The sequence below is a fragment of the Dasypus novemcinctus genome, chromosome 8 (genome assembly GCF_030445035.2).
Source record: "Dasypus novemcinctus isolate mDasNov1 chromosome 8, mDasNov1.1.hap2, whole genome shotgun sequence".
NCBI classification, from domain to species: Eukaryota; Metazoa; Chordata; class Mammalia; order Cingulata; family Dasypodidae; genus Dasypus; species Dasypus novemcinctus.
In genome coordinates, this window is record NC_080680.1 from 10769562 (window position 1) to 10792056 (window position 22495).

General features: G+C 42.5%; 1 protein-coding gene across 1 annotated transcript in view; it reads left to right on the forward strand.

Annotated features, from left to right (window-relative positions):
• The window catches only part of SHC3 (SHC adaptor protein 3), a 183447-nt gene that overhangs the window by 142844 nt on the left and 18108 nt on the right, over positions 1–22495 (forward strand). Inside the window, exons 11-12 of the mRNA XM_058301443.1 lie at positions 2484–2678; positions 7170–7465. Coding sequence (XP_058157426.1) covers positions 2484–2678; positions 7170–7465 — 491 coding nt within the window. The remainder of the gene's footprint in view (positions 1–2483; positions 2679–7169; positions 7466–22495) is intronic.

The window sequence follows — 22495 nt, forward strand, 5'->3', positions numbered from 1 at the left end:
CACATCCATGAATCAACAGTGTTTGTTACATCCATTATAATGTGTTACCATCAAGTTCAACCATGCACTCATTTATGCTTACACTTGACCTTATTAAACCTTCTACATACATCCAGCCTTTTCTCCCCTTCTCATCCCACATTCCATCTCCCACCAACCGAGAAAGCAGTAAAATATATCTGATTTCTTCTTTCTTTAATGCTACTTACAAAGGACAATCAAATGGGTGGTGGTGCCCATGATGCAGGGCACAGAGATGGCACCAAGGATGGAATTTCCCACAGACCCCACGTACCTCTGGAGGATGCTTCCCCATCTCATCAAACCTGTTAGCACGCACCTACCTCCCACATTAGAAGTAATCAAGTAGAACTACCTAAGAGCTGGCTGGAAGCTTACTGCTAGCATAAGTCTCTGTTTTCTGGATAGTTATACATACAAATATCTATGTGTGTGTATTTTTTCCACGTCTCTAACATTTTCAAAGCCATTTCAATAGCCCCAAGGCCTGGCTACTAAATCTATAGGGTCTAAAGGAGAAGGAGCAATCAGTGAATTGAGATCCAATTTATGTTTCTATGCACGTGAATTTAATCATTCATTGGTATAATGTTAAGGTTTACACTTCCATTATAGCTATTTGTACCAGGGAGTAAATGATAAATTTTAAAAAGTTCTCCAGTATGGGAGAATTTCCTGTGTTGCTGCCCCAGCTGGATAAAGACCCATTAGTATTGACCCAGGCAATAAAACATCTGACCTTGCAGAAGCTGCCGCATGGTTCTCCCTCAGAATAGGAAGGAAATAACTTTACCAGAGGCTATGGGCTATTCATTTGAATTCCTCATAGTTTAAAAAATTCATTTATATAACATATGCGTATATAGACACATAATAATACAATGCTAGAGACTAAAGGAGAGAGAGTATTTACAATAGACATTTACTTTATTATAGACTATATCAGTCTTAATTTTAAAATGAGGTCTTTTTTGTATATTCAAGTTATTTTGGTCAAGTCAGGGACAAATGAGCCTTATACAAGTTTGTGGTCTAGTACTTGAGACTCATAACTCAGTAAATTTCAAGTTCTTTTTTGAAATCAATAAGCAATGGTCTTTTTTTCAGTAGGAAAAAAAATAAGAATATCACCTATTACTTTGCTGTAAGCTTTTCTCCCTAAATGGAAATTAAGGTATAGCCACTGATGAGTGTCTACCTGCCTCAGTTCAGCATCTACACTTGGAAAGGGCTTTCAGGAAAGTTATTCTCTGGGTATTTGATCTTTTTAAAATTAGCTTGTAAGATTCTTCCTTCAAGATTAACTTATTTGCACTGCAAACGAAGGCATGGAACTGCAAATAGCCATCACCAACCTAGGGCAGGCATTCCAGGCATAGCTGCTTAAACACAGAAATCAGATTCAGGGGTAGATGAAAAACTAGAGACACAAGGCAAGAATTTCTGATAATGTTCCTCAGCACCTGGAATTGTAGCACGGCATAGATAATGTGCACACTTACAGGCTGGGAGGTAGTGCTGTGCCCTCTGGCAAAGGTTCAACAGTCAGCTCTTGAGAAATAAAAATAAAAAACAAGAACTGATTTGAAACATCTGCTGATCTCGGGTTGATTTCAAACTGCCAAAATGACACCACTGATGGTAGCATTGGGAAGAAAAGCAGACCATCCGCTCCTGTGAGCCGGACTGAGCTGCCTTCCTCATGCCCCTGACAATCAGGTATGAAAGATAACCTCTTTCCAGAAATGACTGCATTTCTCCTGAATGAGTTTATGTCAGTGTGTTGGAAACAAAGCTCATGTGTAAGGAATCTGATAGTGGCCCACTCACCTCTGGGCGACTGAACAAGGGGGCCCAGGTTGGAGCCTGGAACCGGCTGTCCACCCTCTGGGCCGTCCCACTGTGGCAGCACCGCTGCCCTGGGGGAGGCGGGGTCCCACCCAGTGTCAGCAATGCCCAGCTCCATTTTGTAAGAGCATGTCTTAGTAAATTAGGAGATGCCCTTCTAAAAGGGGGGTCCTTGGGCCAGCACTGTATTGGCAGAATGGAGTTATTTTAGAACACTCATTTATGCTTACCAAAAAAAGAGCAATTAAAATACAACTTGTTCTTCTGCCCAGTTATTTGATCTGAGAGCATTTGTAAAGGACACGAGGAGACCAGGGCCTCTTCTGCTATAGACGTTGCCCGCTCTGCTCCCATGAGTCCCAAAGTGTGGGAAACCCCTAACCTTCCAGGGTGTCCCATCCTGACACGAAGGACTGGAAAGCGTCCTAGCCAGAAGGCATTGGCATATTAGGATAAGATCAAAAGAGGAGGATTTAACCAGTGGCTATCTGGAAGAATAACTTTCCTACTAACAGGTGTAAGGAACTTCTGTATGAAGTGTTTGGTGGCTTAGCTAGAGATGCCTGAATAGTGCTACCATCAGAAGGAAACAGAGGGCTCATTTCTTGTTGCAGGGTCTTTGGATATCTACAGACTGCCAGAAGGAAAATCCCATGTCATACCTGTGGGAGAAGCACCCACCTACATCAACACCCAGCACATCCCCCCACAGGTGGCACCCACCCTGGTGGGGGCAGCGCTGAGTGCTGCCGCTGGAGCCTCCGTCAGCAGTGGAGAGAGCAGTCCACGGAAAGACTTGTTTGACATGAGTGGGTTTCCTTTTGTTTCTGGTCCTCTTCTCTTTTGTGGTTGCTTTTTACACTGCCTTTTGTTTGAAATTCGTGTCATTATTGGATTTTCCACCAACAGGGTTTTGTTTTGTTTTTCCCTGTCCCCGAAGAAAATATTAGCTATTTCCTCTAGGTGAACTAATTTTTTAAAAATAAAATAATCAATTTTGAAAATTAAACTTGTCAGATTAACGTGATAGTCATTGTTGGGCTTCTTCAGGTCACCTGGGTTCCCCAGGCGTTTAGAGTGTCTGCTTGCTAACAGGGCTTTGATTTGTGGTGAAGATCAGTCATAGTTTTCTGGGTAGTAATTGGGGTTGTTTAAGGCATTGAGCTTGGCCAACCTTTGCTGCAGTCAAGAGGCAAAGCAATTTTCTTCCCCATTTTGGAAGTGACTATTCTCAGCAAATGTGTTGAGAAGATCTGCGCATATATTGTGAAAAATTATTTGTGTAAATAAATGCACTCATCTCTTTATTCTTTGAAGTATTAATTGGCTACTATGTGCTAAATACTGTCTTAGTTTCTAAGTATGCACAGATTAAATGCAATGTCCTCTGTCTTCAAGGAACTCTCTTAAGTAGGACCAACATAGAAATAAGAAATTGCAGTACATCTTCTCTTGTGCGCATGTATGTCCACCCTCTCACTCTCATTCTTTCTCTTGCTTTTCTCATCCTTTCTGTCCCCCTAACCTTCTCCAAATATTGACAGAATGCTTATCTTGTATCAGAAACTATTCTACTTACAGAGGATACACAGGAAAGAAAGACAAAGCTCTTACTCTCCTGGAGCTTAAAGAAACAACCAAATATACAATATCAGATGATGATAAGTGCTCTGATGAAAAACTATTTAACATAAAGGATAGCTCAGGAGTGAGCACAGCTATTCAGATAGTGAGCGGAGAGCCATGGCTTTCTGTTGGTATAGGCTGGGAAAACTAAATTGTTCATTTACTGATTAATGAAAGTGGAAATTGCTGTTCTCAGGCTCACAAAGAGTCAGAGTTGTGCGTCCTAACTTTCTTTGTCAAATTCCTTTAGAAGTTTATAGGCTGAAGAGGAAGGGAAAGGAGACTAATGTTTGGTGAGTTTCTATCATGTGCTAGACACTTATTACTTTATTTAATTTTTACAACAGTCCCACAGGTAGATATTATTATTATATTATTATTAATCATACCTAATTTACAGAGGAGGAAGTGGAGACTTCTAGAGGTTAAGTAACTTAACCGCTTATGAAAGGCAGAGCTGGAATCTTGCTGTCTCACCACTTGATGTCATGATATTTTATGCATGTGGAAACAGGGTTAAGTCCCTTTATGATTAGGCAACATGATGACAACAAAACACTAGTTTTCCTCAGCCTGTTTGGTTCCCCAGCCAGACCATATTTCCATTCTGACTTACAAAAACCACCAGAGCGAGAAGACATGTAGAATAACAGTGCTTAGAGGGACTTAAACATCACCTAATCCAACCCCTTCATCTAAAAAAAATATATACAAACAGCCTGAAAGGAGTGAAATACTTTTCCCTAGGAAGCAGAGAAAAGTGGTGGCTCTCCTAATCTCTGCTCCAGTTTTTACAGTATCGTCCAACTGCAGTTTAGTAGTTGTATTTATGGTAAGGTCAGGTAATTTTTCTTGTTTAATTTAGCCAATTAACCAGTGAGCTTAATTTACCAATTTCCTCAGCATCTGAGGAACATTATATTGGACTGGGGTTTGAGATTGGAAAAATAAGAACTAGAGCCATCGCTTTTTCCATGAATGGATTTCTACTCCTGCTCCCAAAACTAGAGAAGGAGAGACAGAAAGTGGAAGGAACCCTGGAGAGGATGATATCTATTGAAAACTATGGAAATATAAATAAAGTCAGCACTCGACCTAGTCTATCTTGAACCTCTAAAATTAAATAATGATGGTGATGATGATAAGATAGTGCTGATGTACTGATGGAGGTGGTAGGCTGGTGGTGCTGATGGTCGTGGTGCTGATGGAGGTGATGCTGGTGCTGGTAGTGATGATGGTGGTGTCATGATGATGCTGATGGTGCTGATGGATGTCATGGTGGAGATGATGGTGATGGTGCTGATGGAGGTGGTGCTGATGGTGGAGGTGCTGGTGATGCTGGTGGTGGTAATGGTGATGGTGCTGATGGAGGTAGTGGTGCTGGTGGTGGTGATGATGGTGATGGTGGTCATGGTGCTGATGGAGGTGGTGGTGCTGGTGGTGGTGATGATGGTGATGGTGGTCATGGTGCTGATGGAGGTGATGCTGGTGGTGGTAGTGATGGTGGTGTGATGATGGTGCTGATGGAGGTGGTGCTGGTGGTGGTGATGGTGGTGTGATGATGGTGCTGATGGTGGTGATGATGGTCGTGGTGCTGATGGAGGTGGAGCTGGTGGTGTTAGTGATGATGGTAGTGTGATGCTGATGCTGATGGAAGTAGTGGTGGTGTTACTGATAGAGGTGGTGCTGATGGTAGAGGTGCTGGTGGTGGTAAAGGAGGTCGTGCTGGTGGTGCTGGTAGTGGTAATGGAGGTGGTGCTGATGGTGGAGGTGCTGGAGGTGCTGGTGGGGCTGGTGGAGGTGCTGGGGTGGAGGTGCTGGTGATGGTAATGGAGGTGGCGCTGATGGAGGTGCTGATGGTGGAGGTGCTAGTGCTGGTGCTGGTGGAGGTGGTGCTGGTGGTGCTGGTGGTGGAGGTGCTGGTGGGGCTGGTGGAGGTGCTGGGGTGGAGGTGCTGGTGATGGTAATGGAGGTGGCGCTGATGGAGGTGCTGATGGTGGAGGTGCTAGTGCTGGTGCTGGTGGAGGTGGTGCTGGTGGTGCTGGTGGTGCTGGTGGTGGTGGTACTGCTAATGATGATGATGGTGGTGATGATGTGCTGACAGTGATGCTGATGATGGAGCTAATGGTGGTGATGATGACCATGATGGTGGTAAAGGTGAATGTGGGATAACGGTGATGATGGTGCTGGTGATGCTAATGGAGCTGATGGTGGTTCCTATGGGGCTGGTAGAGGTGAAGGTGGAGCTGATGGTGGTAAGAGTGATGATGACTATGGTGGTGGTGATGATAAAATTGAATGTGGAAATGATGAGGATGATGCTGATGGAAGTGAAGATGATAATGGTGGTGATGGTGATGAGGGTGTTGATGACAGTGCTGAGTGGTGATGACGGTGATGGTGCAGAAAGAGTAAACACAAATTTTCAATGATTCAGGGCAATCTGGAAAAATGTAGGATGTAAGAGGAAAATTCACAAACATAAGTTTAGCCAATAGTTCAAATCTCTTCCTCTCCACAAATCTGCAAATTATTTACTATGTCAAAATGACCCAATTTTGGTTTCATTTGTTCTCCTTCACTTCTGTCCATTCCCTCCTAACATTTAACTAACTGGTCTTATTTTGCAGCAATCTTTGAATATTAATAGAGTACGAACTGTGCTCTAGGAGCAGTGTTAGGCTCTGGGATAAAAGAGTGCCCAGAACAGAATGCTTCCTGCTCTCATGGTGCTTGCATTGTAGGGTGGTCAGCGAGGTCCTAAATAATCATCCTAATACCTCATCGTTGCATAGCCCTGCCTACATTTTCCAGAGTGCTTTTGTTCATACTACCTTATTTGAAAATCAAACACTGAACTTCAATGCTTGGCAATGGGAGGGGCAGATTCACTGTTCACTGATCCCCTGCAGTGAGAAGAGTGTTCTAAAGGAGATGAACCAGCTGGATTTCAGACACTCAGAGTCCTTTTTCACAGGGAGAAAGTTGAAGATCAAGGGAAGTTAGAGTTTCTGGGGCAGGTCACATAAAACACACTCAATAAAATGTCAGTTTTCTTCTCTGAAACACTTTCCCTATTGAGTGTGTCTAAATAAAGTTCATTAAAAATTACTTCAGAGTCATAATAAGAAAACGAGCCTGAAATTTTTTTTTTTGCCAGATGCAAAGATTTTGAAATAAGCATTTGGTGGGTTAGACTTAGGTTTTGCATGAAATAAAAACTTTGCAACATGTCTTGTTCCTTTGTCTATTTCTTTTGTCTATTTTCAGGTTTTTATTCAAAAGGGGAACAGATTTTTTGAAAAAAAAGACTCTATCTGATGTTCCAGAGAAAGTAGATAGCATGTCATATGCATGACCTCTTAGATTATGCCATGCATGAAAAATGAAGTAATTCTAACTAGCCAGACGAAGGGCGGCCTTGGATCCTTGGCACAATGCACAAATCCCAGCTGTCTGGGAAAAGCAGACTCCTCAGAAGGAGTCATGCCAAAATTTTGGCTGTGCTTTTCAATGCTTGTTATCATGAGTCTTGTTATATTACCAGCAGTTATGTTGCTCCAGATTTTTTTTTTCATGGTAGACATTGCCTTTGTGTTTCCATCTCTGATGATGTGCATTTCACCCTTTGTAATTGTGGGGACTGATTTGTCGCTGGCGGATGTCGTTGACAGAACCTTTTGAAGATGCTCTCAAGCATCAGCCCTTGGGGTCCACGTTGAGTAAGGCAGCATCGGTGGAATGCATCAGCCCAGTCTCCCCCAGAGCCCCAGATGCCCAGATGCTGGAGGAGTTGAAGGGGGAGCCGTGGTACCTCGGCGAGATGAGCAGGAAGGAGGCAGAGGGGTTGCTGAAGAAAGGGGGAGACTTCCTGGTCAGGAAGAGCACCAACAACCCGGGCTCCTTCGTCCTCACAGGCATGCAAAACGGCCAGGCCAAACACTTGCTGCTCGTGGATCCCGAAGGCACGGTGAGCGCATGGCTGGGGTGGCTGGGGATGACCTGTAAGAGAGCCTGCGCCCGCTTTCCATCATTGCCCTTGTGATGACATTCCTTCTGAAACCCTGAAGGTCACTCCTCTGGGACCTGGGAGACTGAAAGACTCATGCTGTCCCGCCGGAGAGGGGCAACAGGGTCCCCATGTGACACTTGGGAAAATGCCAGGGCTCAGGCTGAGAGCCTTGACTTTCATGGCCTTTAAGGTAAATAAATACACAAACTGGGGAGGGTTTTCCTCCAGATGCATTCACAGTGGAAAGGCGCAGGCCCCTGGGCTTTTAATATTTACCTCTAGAAGTTGAATCAGTGGGGTTTTTATTTGCAAGTTGTAAAATGTGTTGGAGCCGTAAATAAAACCCTCCTTCGTTTCTTGTTTTCCCACTCAGAGAATTAATGCCCCGTGACATTGAGGTTGACCGTCTATGGCAGGGCAGTTGTGTCTGAATAATTCTATGGGATTGACTGAATTTTCCATCTTTCAGTCAATAAATATATTTTACTTCACACTGGGCACAGTCCAAGAATTGCTAAGTTTAATAAATGCAGTTGACTTAAGCTAACCATCGAACAAATTCCAGGATTGTTGTTTAAAACCCTTTATACCAGTGAAAATAAAGAAGCAGGGTAGAGTTACTTAAATGGTCATTTTAAAAAACTTGCATTTTCTTACTGCTAGGTAGGGAGGAAGCTTTATCTCCCGTTGGACTTTAACACAATTAGCCACGTGTGGGTGGCAGGGTGCCTAGACGGAGTTGCCCTTGACTCAAATCCTGGCCTTCTCTAAACTTCTGTCTCTTCACAGTTGTTTTTCCTTCTCAATGTTAGCACCCACTTCCCCGGGAACGTTATGTATATCCTTCCAATCCACTTTCTATGGTTTCTATTTTTTATATATATGTACATCTGTGAAGATAAATTTTTGCGTGTGTTTTTAAGAATTTGCAAACACGGCATTGTTCCACCGATCTGATTTAATTTCTTCCTCTGCAACATTCTCTGAATGTTGCTTTCCACATCCTGAGTCGTTACGGCAGAAAAGCAGCTTGGGGTTTCATTTGTGCAGCCCACGTATCCCTTACCGAACTCTCTAGCAAAGGACGCCTAAGCCTCTGTAAGCCTTTGTGCATGAGTTCTCTGAATCCAAGGGATGGTTTCTCTAGGGGCGTAAACCCAGGAGTGGGATTTTTGGCCATGGAATATACGTGCATTTAATTTCACTAGGTTGCCCTTGCTTCCGGGACAGCTGGGTTCCTGATGCCCCCACCAGCAGGGCTTGTGGGGTCTGCTCCCACGCTCCTCCTTCCTCAGGTGTCATCTCTCGGTTTTTGCTGATCTGACTGGAGTCAGGAGCAAGGGGAGAGCTCACTGTTTGGTTGGCAGTCCTTCCACTCTACCTCATTAGTAGGTTTCTCTGTAAACTGTATGTTATTCTCTTTTCCCCTTATTTTTCTACTGACTTTGCTCTCGGGTTTTCTTGTGGAATTTCTCAGCCAGGGGATTTCCATGCATATTCTCCCCCCTTTTCACCTGTCTGATAATATTATTTGTGGTGTTCTTCACCAAAAGGGAGGCTTTCTTCCAAATAGAGCTAAATCGATGAGTTTTACCCTGTGTGGTTTATGGTTTTGAGTCTTAAAAAAATTCCTCACCCACAAATTGCTTTCTACATTTGCTTCTATTAGCTTTATATTTTCATCTTTCACATTTAGGTCTTAATTCCACTGGAAGTTTACCTTTGAATTTGATATGGTATAAGGACTCAGTATTTATTAAATCTCCATATATTAAGTCCATTTTTCTGTGACCATTTGCCAAACAATTCATCTTTTCTCTGCCATGTTGCACAGTGCCCTTCTGTTGCATATTACATACATACTCTTGTGTCATGGATCCATTTCTCAAATTTTAATTCTCCTCATGTTTCTGATTACTAATTCTTTGCACAAGTGATACTCTGTTTTAATTATTATGGCTTTGAAACTGTTTTAAAATCCGATGCTGTGAGTCCTTCCTTTTGATTCTTCTTTTTCTAAATTACCTATTCTCAGACTTTTATACTTCCATGAATTATAAAGTCAGCTTTCCAAGTTACATAAATGCACGCTGGGATTTTGATTGGATTTGTTTTGAATTTAGAGATTAGTTTGGTAATGGACTGATATTTTCCAATATAAAATTATCATGATTTTGAACACACTTTTATTAGTTCTTAAGATGTTATTCAATAGAGTTTTTAAAATTTTCTCCAGAAATTTCTTCTGTCGAATTTGTTCCTGTGTTTCCTGAAGTGTCTAGTTTTGGTAACGGTGTAAGCGGTGTGCTGTTTTGGCTTCTTTTTCTCAACAGGCACTGTTGTGAGGAGGAGAATGCAGTGTGTGGGATCTTATGCCCAGAAATCTTGCTGAACAGTCTCGTGGATTTTAGTTTTGCTGCAACAGTGACCATAAAGTTTAAAATACTGACAATTCTGTCTCCTGCCTTCTCTCCCTGTTCTTTTGCGTTATTCTTGACCCGCTGCACTCATGAGGACCTGTTGCCTTTCTGTGTTGCACAAGAGAGGGCGCCCTTGCTTTTGGATCCCATGGTAAAGGGAAGGCTTTTGAGGTTTTGTTCCGTTAAAAATGATGTTTTAAACCCACAGCATCTCTAATAAAGAAAAACTAAACAAATGAAATGATGTTTGCACATAGACTTTTGATAGGTTAATAAAGAAAAAATATAATGTTTGCAAGTAGGCTTTTGGTAGATTTTTAAAAATCAGGCTAAAGGACTTCATTCATTCATGTTCTGAATGCCTCCTAAATCCAGGCACTCTTTTTGGCATCTGGGATACATCAATAAACCAGTTTAAAAAGAAAATCTCTGCTCTCATGGGACTTAGGCATATTAATCACCTAATTACTTTAATTGTACATAGGTATTGAACTTTATCAAATGCTTTTTCAGCATCTTTTGACATCATGTGATTTAAAATCCATTATGATGGGGAATTGCGTAGATAGATCTTCTGATGTAATCTTGGTGTAAAACCTGCCAGAACTGAACATATTACTTGTGCAGTACTTCCTTGGATTTGGGTAGCTGGAATTTTCGTTGGGGTTTTGTGGAGTCCCTCTCCATGAGTGAAATGGGTCTTAATTGTCTCTACTCCCTTTGCTTGTGCTGCCCTCAACTGGTTTGGGAATCAATATTCCACAGTAACACTTAAAACGAGCTAGGTTTACTCCAGATGTCACCGTATCAGAGAAGCCCTCCCTAACCATTTTATGTCAGAGAGATACCTCTTGACATTCTCTATTTCTTTACCTTGCTTTATTTCTGCTTTCAGCACTTATCACAAACTGGCATTTAAGTTTATTGTTCAGCTCCCCCACTGGCAATGAGGACAGCAATTTCATTCATGGCTTTATCTTCAGCATCTGTTACATAGCAGATCTTCACACACATCCAATTCATGAATGTGTAGTTCAACTCAAGACATTTACAGTTCAGGAAACTGCCTGAGGAGGTGGAGCAGGTTGATGAAGTTCTCAGCTATTGGCACAAGTAGACCTGCAAACAAGGTTTTCTAAGTAAAATCAGTCTGAAGGCCTTTCCATATGAACTGGCTGGGTAATGGTCCAGTTGCTGTTATCTAAATGAAAACAGGAGAGAAAATATCCAAGTGTTCCAACCCAGCTCCTGGGGGGCACGAGTTGGGGCAGCTGTGAGGCCAAAGGACACACCTGGCACTGAGTCAGACATGAGCTTGGTTGGAACTTACGAACGAAAGAGAACCTCCAGTGGCAGTGATCTGGAGAATGAGAGCAGCGTGCCACAGAGAGGTGGGAAAATGAGGATGATATAAGGGGTTTCAGAACAAGGACATTCCACAGGGTAGAGAACAGAGTTCCTGCTAGGAAACACCACCACATATGGGGTCTGGTGATGTTATCACAGGAATGAAGGTTTACCGCTCTGAGGAGATTATGGTTTATGATACCATCTATACATCCTTTCCCCTCCGGGGAGGGTTGTTAACCTTTTACTCATGTCTAGGTCATGCAGGCAGCTACATGCTGAGGGCTTAGGGGGAGCCCAGGTCCTGGGTCCCCACACTAAGCAATTCTATGAGACTCTAAATATTTCATCTGAAAAGTTTAAGCATTAAAATAAGTGAAAACTTGGGAAGCGGATGTGGCTCAAGTGTCTGAGCTCCTGCCTACCACATGCGAGGTCCCAGGTTCTGTCCTCAGGGTCTCCTGGAAAGGATTAGCAGGACAGCAAGCTGATGTGACAGGCAGTCATGGTGAGCTGACGCAACAAGACAACACAACAAGAGACACAAGGAAGAAAAACATAATGAGAGACCCAACAAAGCAGGGAGCAGATGTGGCTCAAGTGATAAGATGCCTCCCTCCCACATGGGAGGTTCCAGGTTCGGTTCCCAGTGCCTCCTAAAAAGATGATGAGTAGACACTGAACAGACACAGCAAATGCAAACAACGAAGGGGCAGGGAGAAGTTAATAAAATAAATCTTTAAAAAAATAATAAATGAAAAGTTAAAAATTAGCCAAATACAATATTAGTTTTTTTGTACATTTCATCTTAGTCTCAATTTGTCAGGGCTGCTATGACAAATGCAACCCAGTGGGTTGGTTTAAACAATGGATATTTATTGTCTCACAGTTGTGGAGGCTGGAAGTCCAAAATCAAGGTCTCAACAGGCCCTGCTTCCTCTCCAGTCTATTCCTCTCCTCATAAGGACTTGAGCCATATGAATCAAGGCCCATCCTGATTCAATTTGGTCCCACTCACAAATGAGTTCCTGCCTTAGCTAACAATAATATTCCCAAAGGACCTATTTACAAATGAGTTCACACCCACAGGAATGCAGAAGAAAACTTGAACATTTCTTTGTTGGGGGTGTAATGCAATCCGCAACAGTCCTTATAGCCCAAAGAATGATTTTTAAAGATTTGCATTGCTAATACTGTATTTATTATACATGTACAAACCAGAATCAAGAAAGATAATGTAGAGGATAAGGAGGAAATAGAGTTGTGGTTGTGTGGTTAAATCAAGTATGGAAGTAAGCCAAGAACCAAAGCTGTGCTGTCCATAAAATTTTATTTTCAGAGGAGAAATTTGTAGTGCTGTTGAGTCACACCTACTAATAATTGTTAAGTCACACCTACTAATAATTGTTCTTTTGGGAGGCTTTTTGCTGCATCCGATTATGTGGTTTAATTGATCCTTTTGAGGCCAGCTTTAGCAGAAAAAAGAAAATGGAAATGAAAGACTTAATTAAAAATGTAATGCTGCTTCCTTGCTGTGAGGAATCCAAAATAAGCTATGAACACGTTCTCTTCGATATTTATTCATCTGATTTTCATGGTAATTGGTTGGGCCCCGACTATACAGGGGGAAACTTGGCAGAATGGATTACTCAGAGAAATGAGGATGCAAAGCAGGCCTGTGTCTAAACTTACTGGAGAGCATACAACCTAGGTGCCTTCCCACGGAGCACTGATTATTCAAGAAGAGGGAGCCCGAGCTCTCTGAAGGCTGGCTGGTAAGGAGGACCGTGGCAGGGCTTCCGAGCTGCCTTGTGAGGTGCTAAAACCCTAGTAGAGCCCTTGGCAAGAGACTGGTGACTGGGCCCCTAGGGGCAGCTGTGGAGACGGGTTCCGAGCACCATTTTTTTCCTTTTTGACATCTTTGGAATCACTTAGTCATCCCTCTTGTGTCTAAATTTATTTCCTGAGTCATTAATCATTGATTCATCTGTTTCACCTTCAAGGACTAGAAAAGTGAAGTGGGCTCTGCATTTGAATAAGTTGCTTCCACACAAATGGGTGGGCTTGGGCTTTGGCTCCCTGAGTCAAAAAGCCAGGTCTCCACAGCTTGGTTAATGAGGCTTAACCAAGAGCTTGTTAGCAATGCTCTCAGCTGATAGCACATTCGACAGTACACACTTGGGCTTTGCATTCATAAAATGGCAAAACCATGACAACCCTTCAACACCCCCACATTTACTAGGCTTTTATTTTATTCAGAGAAAAAATAAGAAAATAAAAAATCCCCTACTTCAATCACTTAATAAAGCCTTGTTACTATGTCCTAAATTCCCCTGTATCAGTCAGTACAGGCTGAGCTGCATAACAAATAAAATGTGAATTCTCAGTGGTTTAACCCAACTGAACTTCACTTCCCGCTCATGCCAATCCCTTCAGTCCCCACTCATGCCAATTCCCATGTGGGTGGGGCTATTCTTCAGATTGCTTTGATCCGTGGGTGACTCAGGGATTCTGCAGGCTTCTGTCTTGTGGCTCCACCTCCTCAGCATGGGGGCTGGATGACCACTATCAAAGGAGGGGAGAGGGGAGGAGAAAACACAGCAGCTCTCCATCGCCTTGCTGGGGCAGCAACAGTCTCTCATGGTTTATTACTCCCAACCTAACTGCAAAGGAGGCTGAAAAATGTCAGGAAGCACGTGGTGTGTTTGAGGAATAAGACTATCTCAGCAATATGTCTTTTGCATTTTTACCAATATGATACTCATAAAATATAAAACAGTAAGACATTGCAGAAAGGCTTCTAATGAAAGCAGTAGTTATTTCCCCTCACCCCTCTGCACCCCATTCACTTCCAACATCATTTCTCTTTGGGGTTCTCTTGGCTAGTACCACCCTACCTGGAAGTACTATGCTTAAACTGCTATATGTTGATTTATCATTTTAAGATTTCATTTCTTGATGTTCCATGCGGTAACTAAAGATTTAGCTCACTTTTGATACTTCTTTCCATTTTCGGCAAGTTCTTAGTTTTCCTAGTGGTTGTAACAAATCCACCCTCTCTTTCTTGTTCCATTAGTGTCAGGCAGCATCTCGTGACTTCCTCCACTGCTCCACTGGGAAACTGGCAGCGCTGCTAGTTCTTTCTCTTCTCTCCATCTTCTATCAGCTGCACCTTTACTTTTTAAAAACTTAAATGAACAAAAATAGAGAAAATAGTGTAATAAGCTCCCATATATCTATTATTGGCTGCAAAAATTATCCATATCGTACCAATCTTGATTCATTTGTATTCCACCCCATCAATTTTTTGAAGTATTTTTTAACATAGCACAAAGAACTCTTTTTTTCTGAATCATTGGAGAGTAAGTTGCTGACCTCGTCTTCTGTCACCCCTGAAACTTTGAACGTGCATTCCCTACAAACAAGGACATTCTCCTACAGGCATCAGAATCAGGAAATTAACACTGATACCTCACTACCATCTAATCCTCAGAGCCCATTCGTGTTTCACCAATTGTCCAGAATATGCTTTTATAACAAAAGGGTCCAACTCAGAAACACACATTGCAGTTCATTGTTATGTCTCTTTCCTCAATTTTTATGAGCTTGACACTTTTGGAGTGCACAGAGCAGTCATTCTGTAGAATACTCCTCAATTTGGGTTTGTCTGATATTTCCTCATTATTAAGTTCAGGATCTTGGGTATTAAGTAAGGATCTTGGGTTGGCTGTCACAGAAGTCATGCTGTTTTCTTCTCGCTTCCTCCTAGTAGGTGGAAATAAGTACAGTTTCGATAATGTTCACTTCGATCACTTGACGCATGTGGTGTTTGCCAACTGAAAACTCACTCCTTTCCCCCTTTGTGCTTAACACATATTTTGTGGGAAGGTACTTTGGAACTGTATAGCTACTCTGTTCCTAATCAAGCGCTCGATTGGTTCATTGCTTTCCTTTTATCAGTTTGGACTCATCGTTTCCTGTTTCATTTGGTTGGTTATAATCTATTACTATATTTAATCTGATGATCCTTCTAACTGGCTTCTCTTTCCTTCCGATGTGTCCCCATCATCTCTGAGTACTTCCTCCCTTTTGATACAAAACAATTTAATCTCTTCCCTAGTCCTACAACCAGCCATTTTCCAAGAAGCCCTGGTTCCTTTTAGTGGAGGGTGGTGCTCGGTTCTCCTGGGGTGTTGCTGCTCCCTAGCTTCCCAATGCTCAGTTAGGGTGTGTGTGGCATGGTATGTGTGTATAACATGTGTGATACCTGTATTTATTTCTGTATCTGTCTGTATATATTGAACTCAAAACAATTCTTCCCACGTCGCTGGGCTCATTATCATTTTTTCCCGTTCCCGTGTTCATAACACCCTTCTCCGACAGGGAGATGCCTGATTCCCACTATCCTGGTATTTTGGCTGACTTGACTGACTCACGTGCGTGTGACCCGTCTCCCCTCGCTGCTGCTTCCCTCTCCCCTTTGTGGAGCCTGTCCGCGTCTCTCCTGGGCCTGACTGCTCCTGCCCAGCGCTTCCCCACGCGGCCTGCCTCCTACCCGCTCCGTGCTCCCACACCGATGCCCTCCCCGGTCCCCATCGGCCGCTCCGTCCTCTCCCTGGCCTGGATGCCCTCTGACTTGGGCTCTGATACCCCATGGCAGTCTGTCTGTCCCACAGTCTTGTTGTCCTCCCTCTGCTTGACTCAGTATCCCATTTGAGCCATTAGGCTGTCGCACGCCCTGCCACTCAGACATCTGTTGTGCTTGGCTTTTGGACTGACTGCTACTGGTCAAAGAAGGAACGGGCATGCAAAGGAAGAGGAGAGGAGCAGCTTTTCCAAGTATTTTATAGCATATCCTAGGCCTCCTGTCATTGCTCCCGTAAGGAAATCAGCACACATCTCCACCAATAAGGACTTAAAAAAAATGTATATATATATAACACAGCATACCATTATTACATCCTACAAAATGAAAAATAATTATGTACTGTTAGTCAATATCCAGTCCATATTCAAATTGTCCTGAATGTCCTTAAGGTGTCTTTTTTATAGTAAACTTGTTGGAATCAGAATCCGAACAGGGTCCACATGTTGTCTCTTGTTATGTCTCTGAAGACCCTTTTATTCTGTTGTAGAATTTCCTTCCTTTCCCCCTCTTTGCCCACCCCTCATGCTGTTGGCTTGAGAGACTAGATATTTGCCTGTAGCTTGTCCCACACTATCGATGTGACTGCTGCTTCCTTGGGGGCATTAACTTGTTCTTCTGTCCCCTGTCTTTCCTGTAAGGTGGTAGAGATTTGATTCAACCCAGGTCCAGTGTTTTTAGGCAGTTCTGGGGTTTACTATTGCCTTATTCCCGAGGCACAGAAGGTCTGGTGTCCCACTTGGAGTGATGCTAGCCTGATCTCCACCATGTAAAGTTCCTCCTAACTTTTCACCTAATAGGTGAGATAATCAGCAATAATGATCATACACTGATGATCATTGCCCATATCTATTATTTTGTTAGGAGTTGCAAGGGGTAGGGTTTAAATTCCATTATGCCTTTTGCATTTATCGGTTGGGATTTTCTATGAAGAACTTTCATTTCGTATTTGATCACCCTGATACATAGTTTAAGCAGGAAAGGTGAAATAATTCCTAGATATTTCCCCTTAGTTACCAATTTGCAAACTGATAAAGCTATGTCCAATTGTGACCCATGGGTTTTTGGCTTTTTAAAAAGATTTATTTATTTATTCCCCGCCCCCCTTCATCCCAATTTTCTGTTCTCTGTGTCCATTCACTGCATGTTCTTCTGTGTCCGCTTGTATTCTCATCAGGCCGCACTGGGGATCTGTGTTTCTCTTTGTTGTGTCCTCTTGCTCCGTGCATGTGGCACCACTCCTGGGCAGATGGCAGTTTCACGTGGGGCAGCTCTCCTTGCTCAGGGGCCACTCCTTGTGTGGGGGCATCCCTGCGTGGGCCGGTGCTCCTTGTGTGCAGCGGCACTGCGCATGGGCCAGCTCACCACAGGAGCCAGGAGGCCTTGGGTATCAAACCCTTGGACCTCCTATATGGTAGGTGGACACTCTCTCTGTTGAGCCACATCTGCTTCCCCCCCATGGGTTTTTTAAATACTATGAACCCATGGATTTTTATACATTATTTGTTTCAGCTGTGACAGTCTCCTTATTTCTGGTGGTTAAATTGCCCCATCTTTGCCAGTGAGAGTACCTGCAGGTTGGTTCACTTGAAGTTTTGTCCTGATCCAGTTGTTTTGGATGGACTCCTTACTTTCTGGCACAGTTTGGTTTCTCGCAGTACCCTTTTGCACATTTCTGGAAGTTTCCTGAGCAGCCTTGGGTCCATTTAGTGGGAAGTTGTATTTAGGGAATATGATCTAGATGCTCAGGATTTTCTTTGCTGTTGGGTTGTCATGGTTTTTATGTTTTTTCAACGGACAGAGCAAGAAAATATGTGATTTTGCACTTGATTCTCTCTTAAACAAGAAATCTTGGTTCTTAACAAATTACCTATATAACGTACTCATACTTATACCCAATATACATATATCAAAATAATGATACTAGTCTACTAATAATAAGATAAATCAGTGCAGTTTGAGGTTTCTTTGTGGCTCTTTCCCTTAGAATATATCCCATTAGAGATGTACAGTAAAAATACCATGTCATAGAATCACTTAAATTCCATCTTTTCTCTATGTGTTTAGCCCACCAATTTGAAAATATTTTTTTCAGTTTTGTTTTTAATTTTTAAGGTTTTTAAAAAATCCCCCTTTAACTATTTAAATGGTGTAAAACATTTTCCAGATCCCTAAGACAAAGCTCTATATTGGGCATATTCACAGAAGCCTGCCTCTGACTCTAGTCTCTCCATCCATTTAGGTCATCATTTTTGCTCATTTCCAAACTCTGTCCTTTCCTTGCTTCCTTTTGGAGCTATGTTCTACTACACCAGTGCAAGGTGTTACTGAGAGGGTGGTGGATGGGAATCCTGCATTTTATGCACGATTGTTCTATAAACCCACACCTTCTCTAACCAAAAAAGAACATGTGCATGTATATATATTATTAACCTTCTCCTTTCAGAAAAGGTAGCTCACTCTCAAGACTGTTCTGCACATTGTTTCAGTCACTGGGGATCATTCCACATTAGTACGTGGGGACAGTCTTCACTGCTTTTGATAGCAACAAGTGCATTGTGTAGATGTGCCAGAGATCATTCCACAAGTTGGACGTTTGAACTCTTTCTGGATTCTTACTACTACATACAATAAAGTACAAAATGGTCTGTGCAGCTGTCATTTTGTGCACCTAAATTTGCTGGGTCAAAGAATAAATGCAGGGGAGCAGATGTGACTCAAGCAGTCCCACCTCCCACAGGGGAGGTCCTGGGTTCAGTTCCCAGTGCCTCCTGAAAAAAACAAAAAAACAAACAACGAGCAACACAAATGAGAAAGCCAACTCAGGGAAGTCAATGTGGCTCAGTAGTTGAGTGCCACCTTCCCGCATACAAGGTCCCAGGTTCAATCCCCAGCTCCCGGTACTGCAAAAAAAAAGAGAATGAATGCATCTATATTATTATTAGATATTGCCAGACTCCCCACCCCCTATAAGAGTTTACCACTCTGTGTTCCCACCAGCAGTAGACAAGAGTGGCGATTTTCACACAGCCTCAATAAACATAGTTTGGCGTCAAAGATTTGGATTTTTGACAATCTGGTAGGTGATTACTTAAATATAGTTTCAATTTGTATTTTCTTTATCATTAAGTGGAATGAGCTTATAATATGCTTAAAATGCATATATATTTTTTTAACTGTGAACTCTTTGTTCATATCTTTTGCGTTTTTATGTATTAGGTTGTTGGTCTTTTACTTCTTAGTTTTTAGTATTCTTTATGCATTAAAGATATTAACCCTTTGTGATGTAAGTTGCAAATATTCTTTCTAGTTACTCATTTATATTTTTGTTTTGCTTATTTTGCAAATTTAGTGACCCTTTGTTTTGTATTGGTTCTGGATTTTGATTCCACATACATGGTCTACATCTTCCTAAAGTGTCCACTTTGGAAGGTTTTCCCCCATACTCAGGTTAAAATAGAATTCACCCATGTTTTTTTCTAGTATTTGTTTTCTGTCTTCACTATTACATGGTCAAGACTTATAATTTGTTCTCTCATAATGCAAAAATTTATCATTGTTTTTCTATAGGTTGCTTCTAAAACCAAAAGTTCAGTAAATAGCATTTTAATTGCTGTTATCAAGTAGAGTGCTATGATTACTGTTCCTTTTTTAATAGGTCCTATGTCACAGTCTTATGCTACATAAGGGAATATCCAGGGTTTGAAAATTCTCTTTCATGCCATTAGTTGTTCAAACTCAGACCACCTTTTTAGTTTCTTCCATATTTCTTCAATCTTGAAGTACCTAATTGCCTTTCTTTTGGACAGGAAAAAATACTGGTGCTTTTCTTTTGAGGCTATTACTATCATCCAGCACCTCGGCCATCCCATCTATTCTTTGGAAATCACACAAAAACTGACTGACTTCCTGCCCTAATGTTGACGTAATAGATTTCTAGAGCAAACCCATAACTCCACGAACATATTTTAAATGGACTCTTGGGTAAATTTCATCCTATTATGTATCCTGTTTCTTCCTTTTTCTTGGTTTTCACTCATATTTACTGGACTGCTTCCTCAAGAGTCTTTCTCAGATCAGGTATATGGGAGATTATCCTTCACACGTCCAGAAATGAACTTCGAACTCAATGCTTGATTCCCAGTTTGGTTGAATGCAGTGTGGCTGGCCTAATTCTAGATCCTTAGTAGGTAACATTTACTTTTCCCTCTAGAAATTATTACAATCTTTCTTTATTCTTCATGTTCTGCAAAGACACAATCATGAATCTAAGTGTAGATGTATTTTTCACTTATTTTTCTAGGAACTTGATTAACTCCTTCAAACTGAAGATGTGAATTTTTTTGTAAGTCAGAGCAGTTTTCATATACTATTTCTTTAATAATTTCCTGCCCTCTATGTTCTGCCCTCTCTTCCTACACTCATGGAAGGGGGACCTTCTGTCTCGTATTTCCCTCAGGTTTCCAGTTCTTTGAAATTTTGCTGTATGCCCTGGGAGCTTCCCTTGACTACCTTCCAACTCTAATATTAAATATACATATCTTTTTACATTACAGATTGAATATTTCATTTATAAAAGATTTTTCCTGCCCTCTTTTAATTTTCATGCATCATGCTATTTTTAATGGATGCAGTATCTTTTTTGATTGTTTTAAATTATTAGCAAGAGTTGTTTTATTTTGTCTGTTCCCAAAATTATCTTCTGGGGCAGGTGTTTTGTTTGCTCACCGTGATCTTCCTCCCTCATGGTGCTGGCATTTGTAAAATGTGGGGTGATCCTTGACTGCTTTTTTTAAGAACAGGGGGCTGGACTGATTTTGGCCTTGCCTGCCATGATAGGGGTAGGTGGTCTCCTTCCTCCTGCATCAGAAGGCTGCCTGAGAGTACATGTGTGTGTAGGGGGGTGGGGGAGTGTGGTGGTGGTAAGGGTATCTTCAGGTTAGACTTTAGCTGAGAAGGGTGGGGGGTTTGGTCTTTTAGGGTGGGTGCCTCCCAAGAGTGCTTTGCTTGGGCTGCACTGTCACCCTCTTGCAGCCTTAGTATCTCCAGGAAACTTGTTCAACTTCTTGGGATAAATGTTGTCTGACTTCTCCCTGAAGTTCAATGCTAGTTTGGCTCTCGCGCCTCTGCTGTAGGTTCCTCCCACTCTAGGCTGCCCTTGCCCTCCCTGCTCTCCATCTTTCAGTGGGCTTCCATCGATGTATCGATGTAGCCTCTGAAGGTGCCTCCACCTCCTTTGTTTTAGAAGTTTTTTCCTCTAGTGCCATTTTATTGGGATTGGGGAAAATGGAATATACTCAGACTAACATTTTAAATCATAAATTCCTTTACTAATGGTTTTCCTATAAAAAATTGAAGTCTTGGCTGACATAAAACATCAGTCGTTCACCTGTCTCTAAGTATTTTTTATCAATAATTAGATTCAAGGATTTTGAAATTAAGCAAAACAAAAGAAATAAAAGCCCAAGGGTAAATTTTACCATCTTCCTCGCCTAGTAACCTGTCAGTAACAACCTTCCCCCTTTTTCTCTGCAAATATGCCATGGCTTCATGAGCAGATTTGAAAAAAATCCTAATAAACATTGTTTGTTAATTATTTTAATTTCTCACCACTTCCGAATTCTTTCTCGGGCTCCCCAGCACACTTTGTCCCAAGTAAGACCAAGTCTTCTGGACACCTCCAGTTTGATTTCCTTCCTACTGAGCTTATCTCCATTTGCTTTTGTCTTTGGGAGCTGATTTGCTTCTACTTTTAGACTCTCTCCAATGACTTTTTTTAAGTTATTGTAAGTGACTGCCCCGGAGGCTAATCTTTTACCAGTGGGGTTCAGGATGGCCTAGGCCCAGGAAGTCGCACCTTCTCTGTTACGGGTTGCATCTCATGAAGAAAACCTTCACTTACATCCTTCCTAAAAAGGGCAGGGCTCCCTAAGTCTGTAGTGTATCTGGAAAATCCCCCAAGCCACACCACGGGCTGGGCTGATGGAGAAGGCCCTGGACAAGGCAGTGCTTCCCTGGCTGTGCAGCCAGGTGGGCTGAAACCAGGAACGGGCGCCCTTCCCTCCCCTGCATGGTGGCCTCCTCAGCCTCTCCTTCAAGGCCCTAGAGCCCCCAGAGGCAGGTCAAGGTGCCGGGCAGTGCCCTGGGCTGTGCAGGCTCTTGCCCAGGACCCTGAAGGTCCGCATCTGGCAAGACCATCCTTGCCGACATGCCGGATGAGCGTAACAAGAAGGTGGCCTCAGCTCAGTTTGCTGGATGAATGCAGGTATTCAAAGGACATGTGGAAATTACCCTGCAAGCTGGTCACCTCCTGCCCATGGGCAGGCCACGTGACAGCGTTGCCTTACCCATCTGGTGGAGACCTGGGGAGTGAAGGATGGTCTCCTGACTGGCCGGAGCCCCCTCGGGGCAGAGAGGGGCCCCTGCAGCCTCTTGCCCCTGCGTTGTACATTTTGGGCATCCATGTGGATTTTGTCTGACCGAGTTGTTCTGTGGCTAGAGGCAAATGTCTTAAGACGCCAGCATCAGATCATGTGGAAGGAATCTCCCTGCTCTCAAAAGTCTCAAGTCAATAGT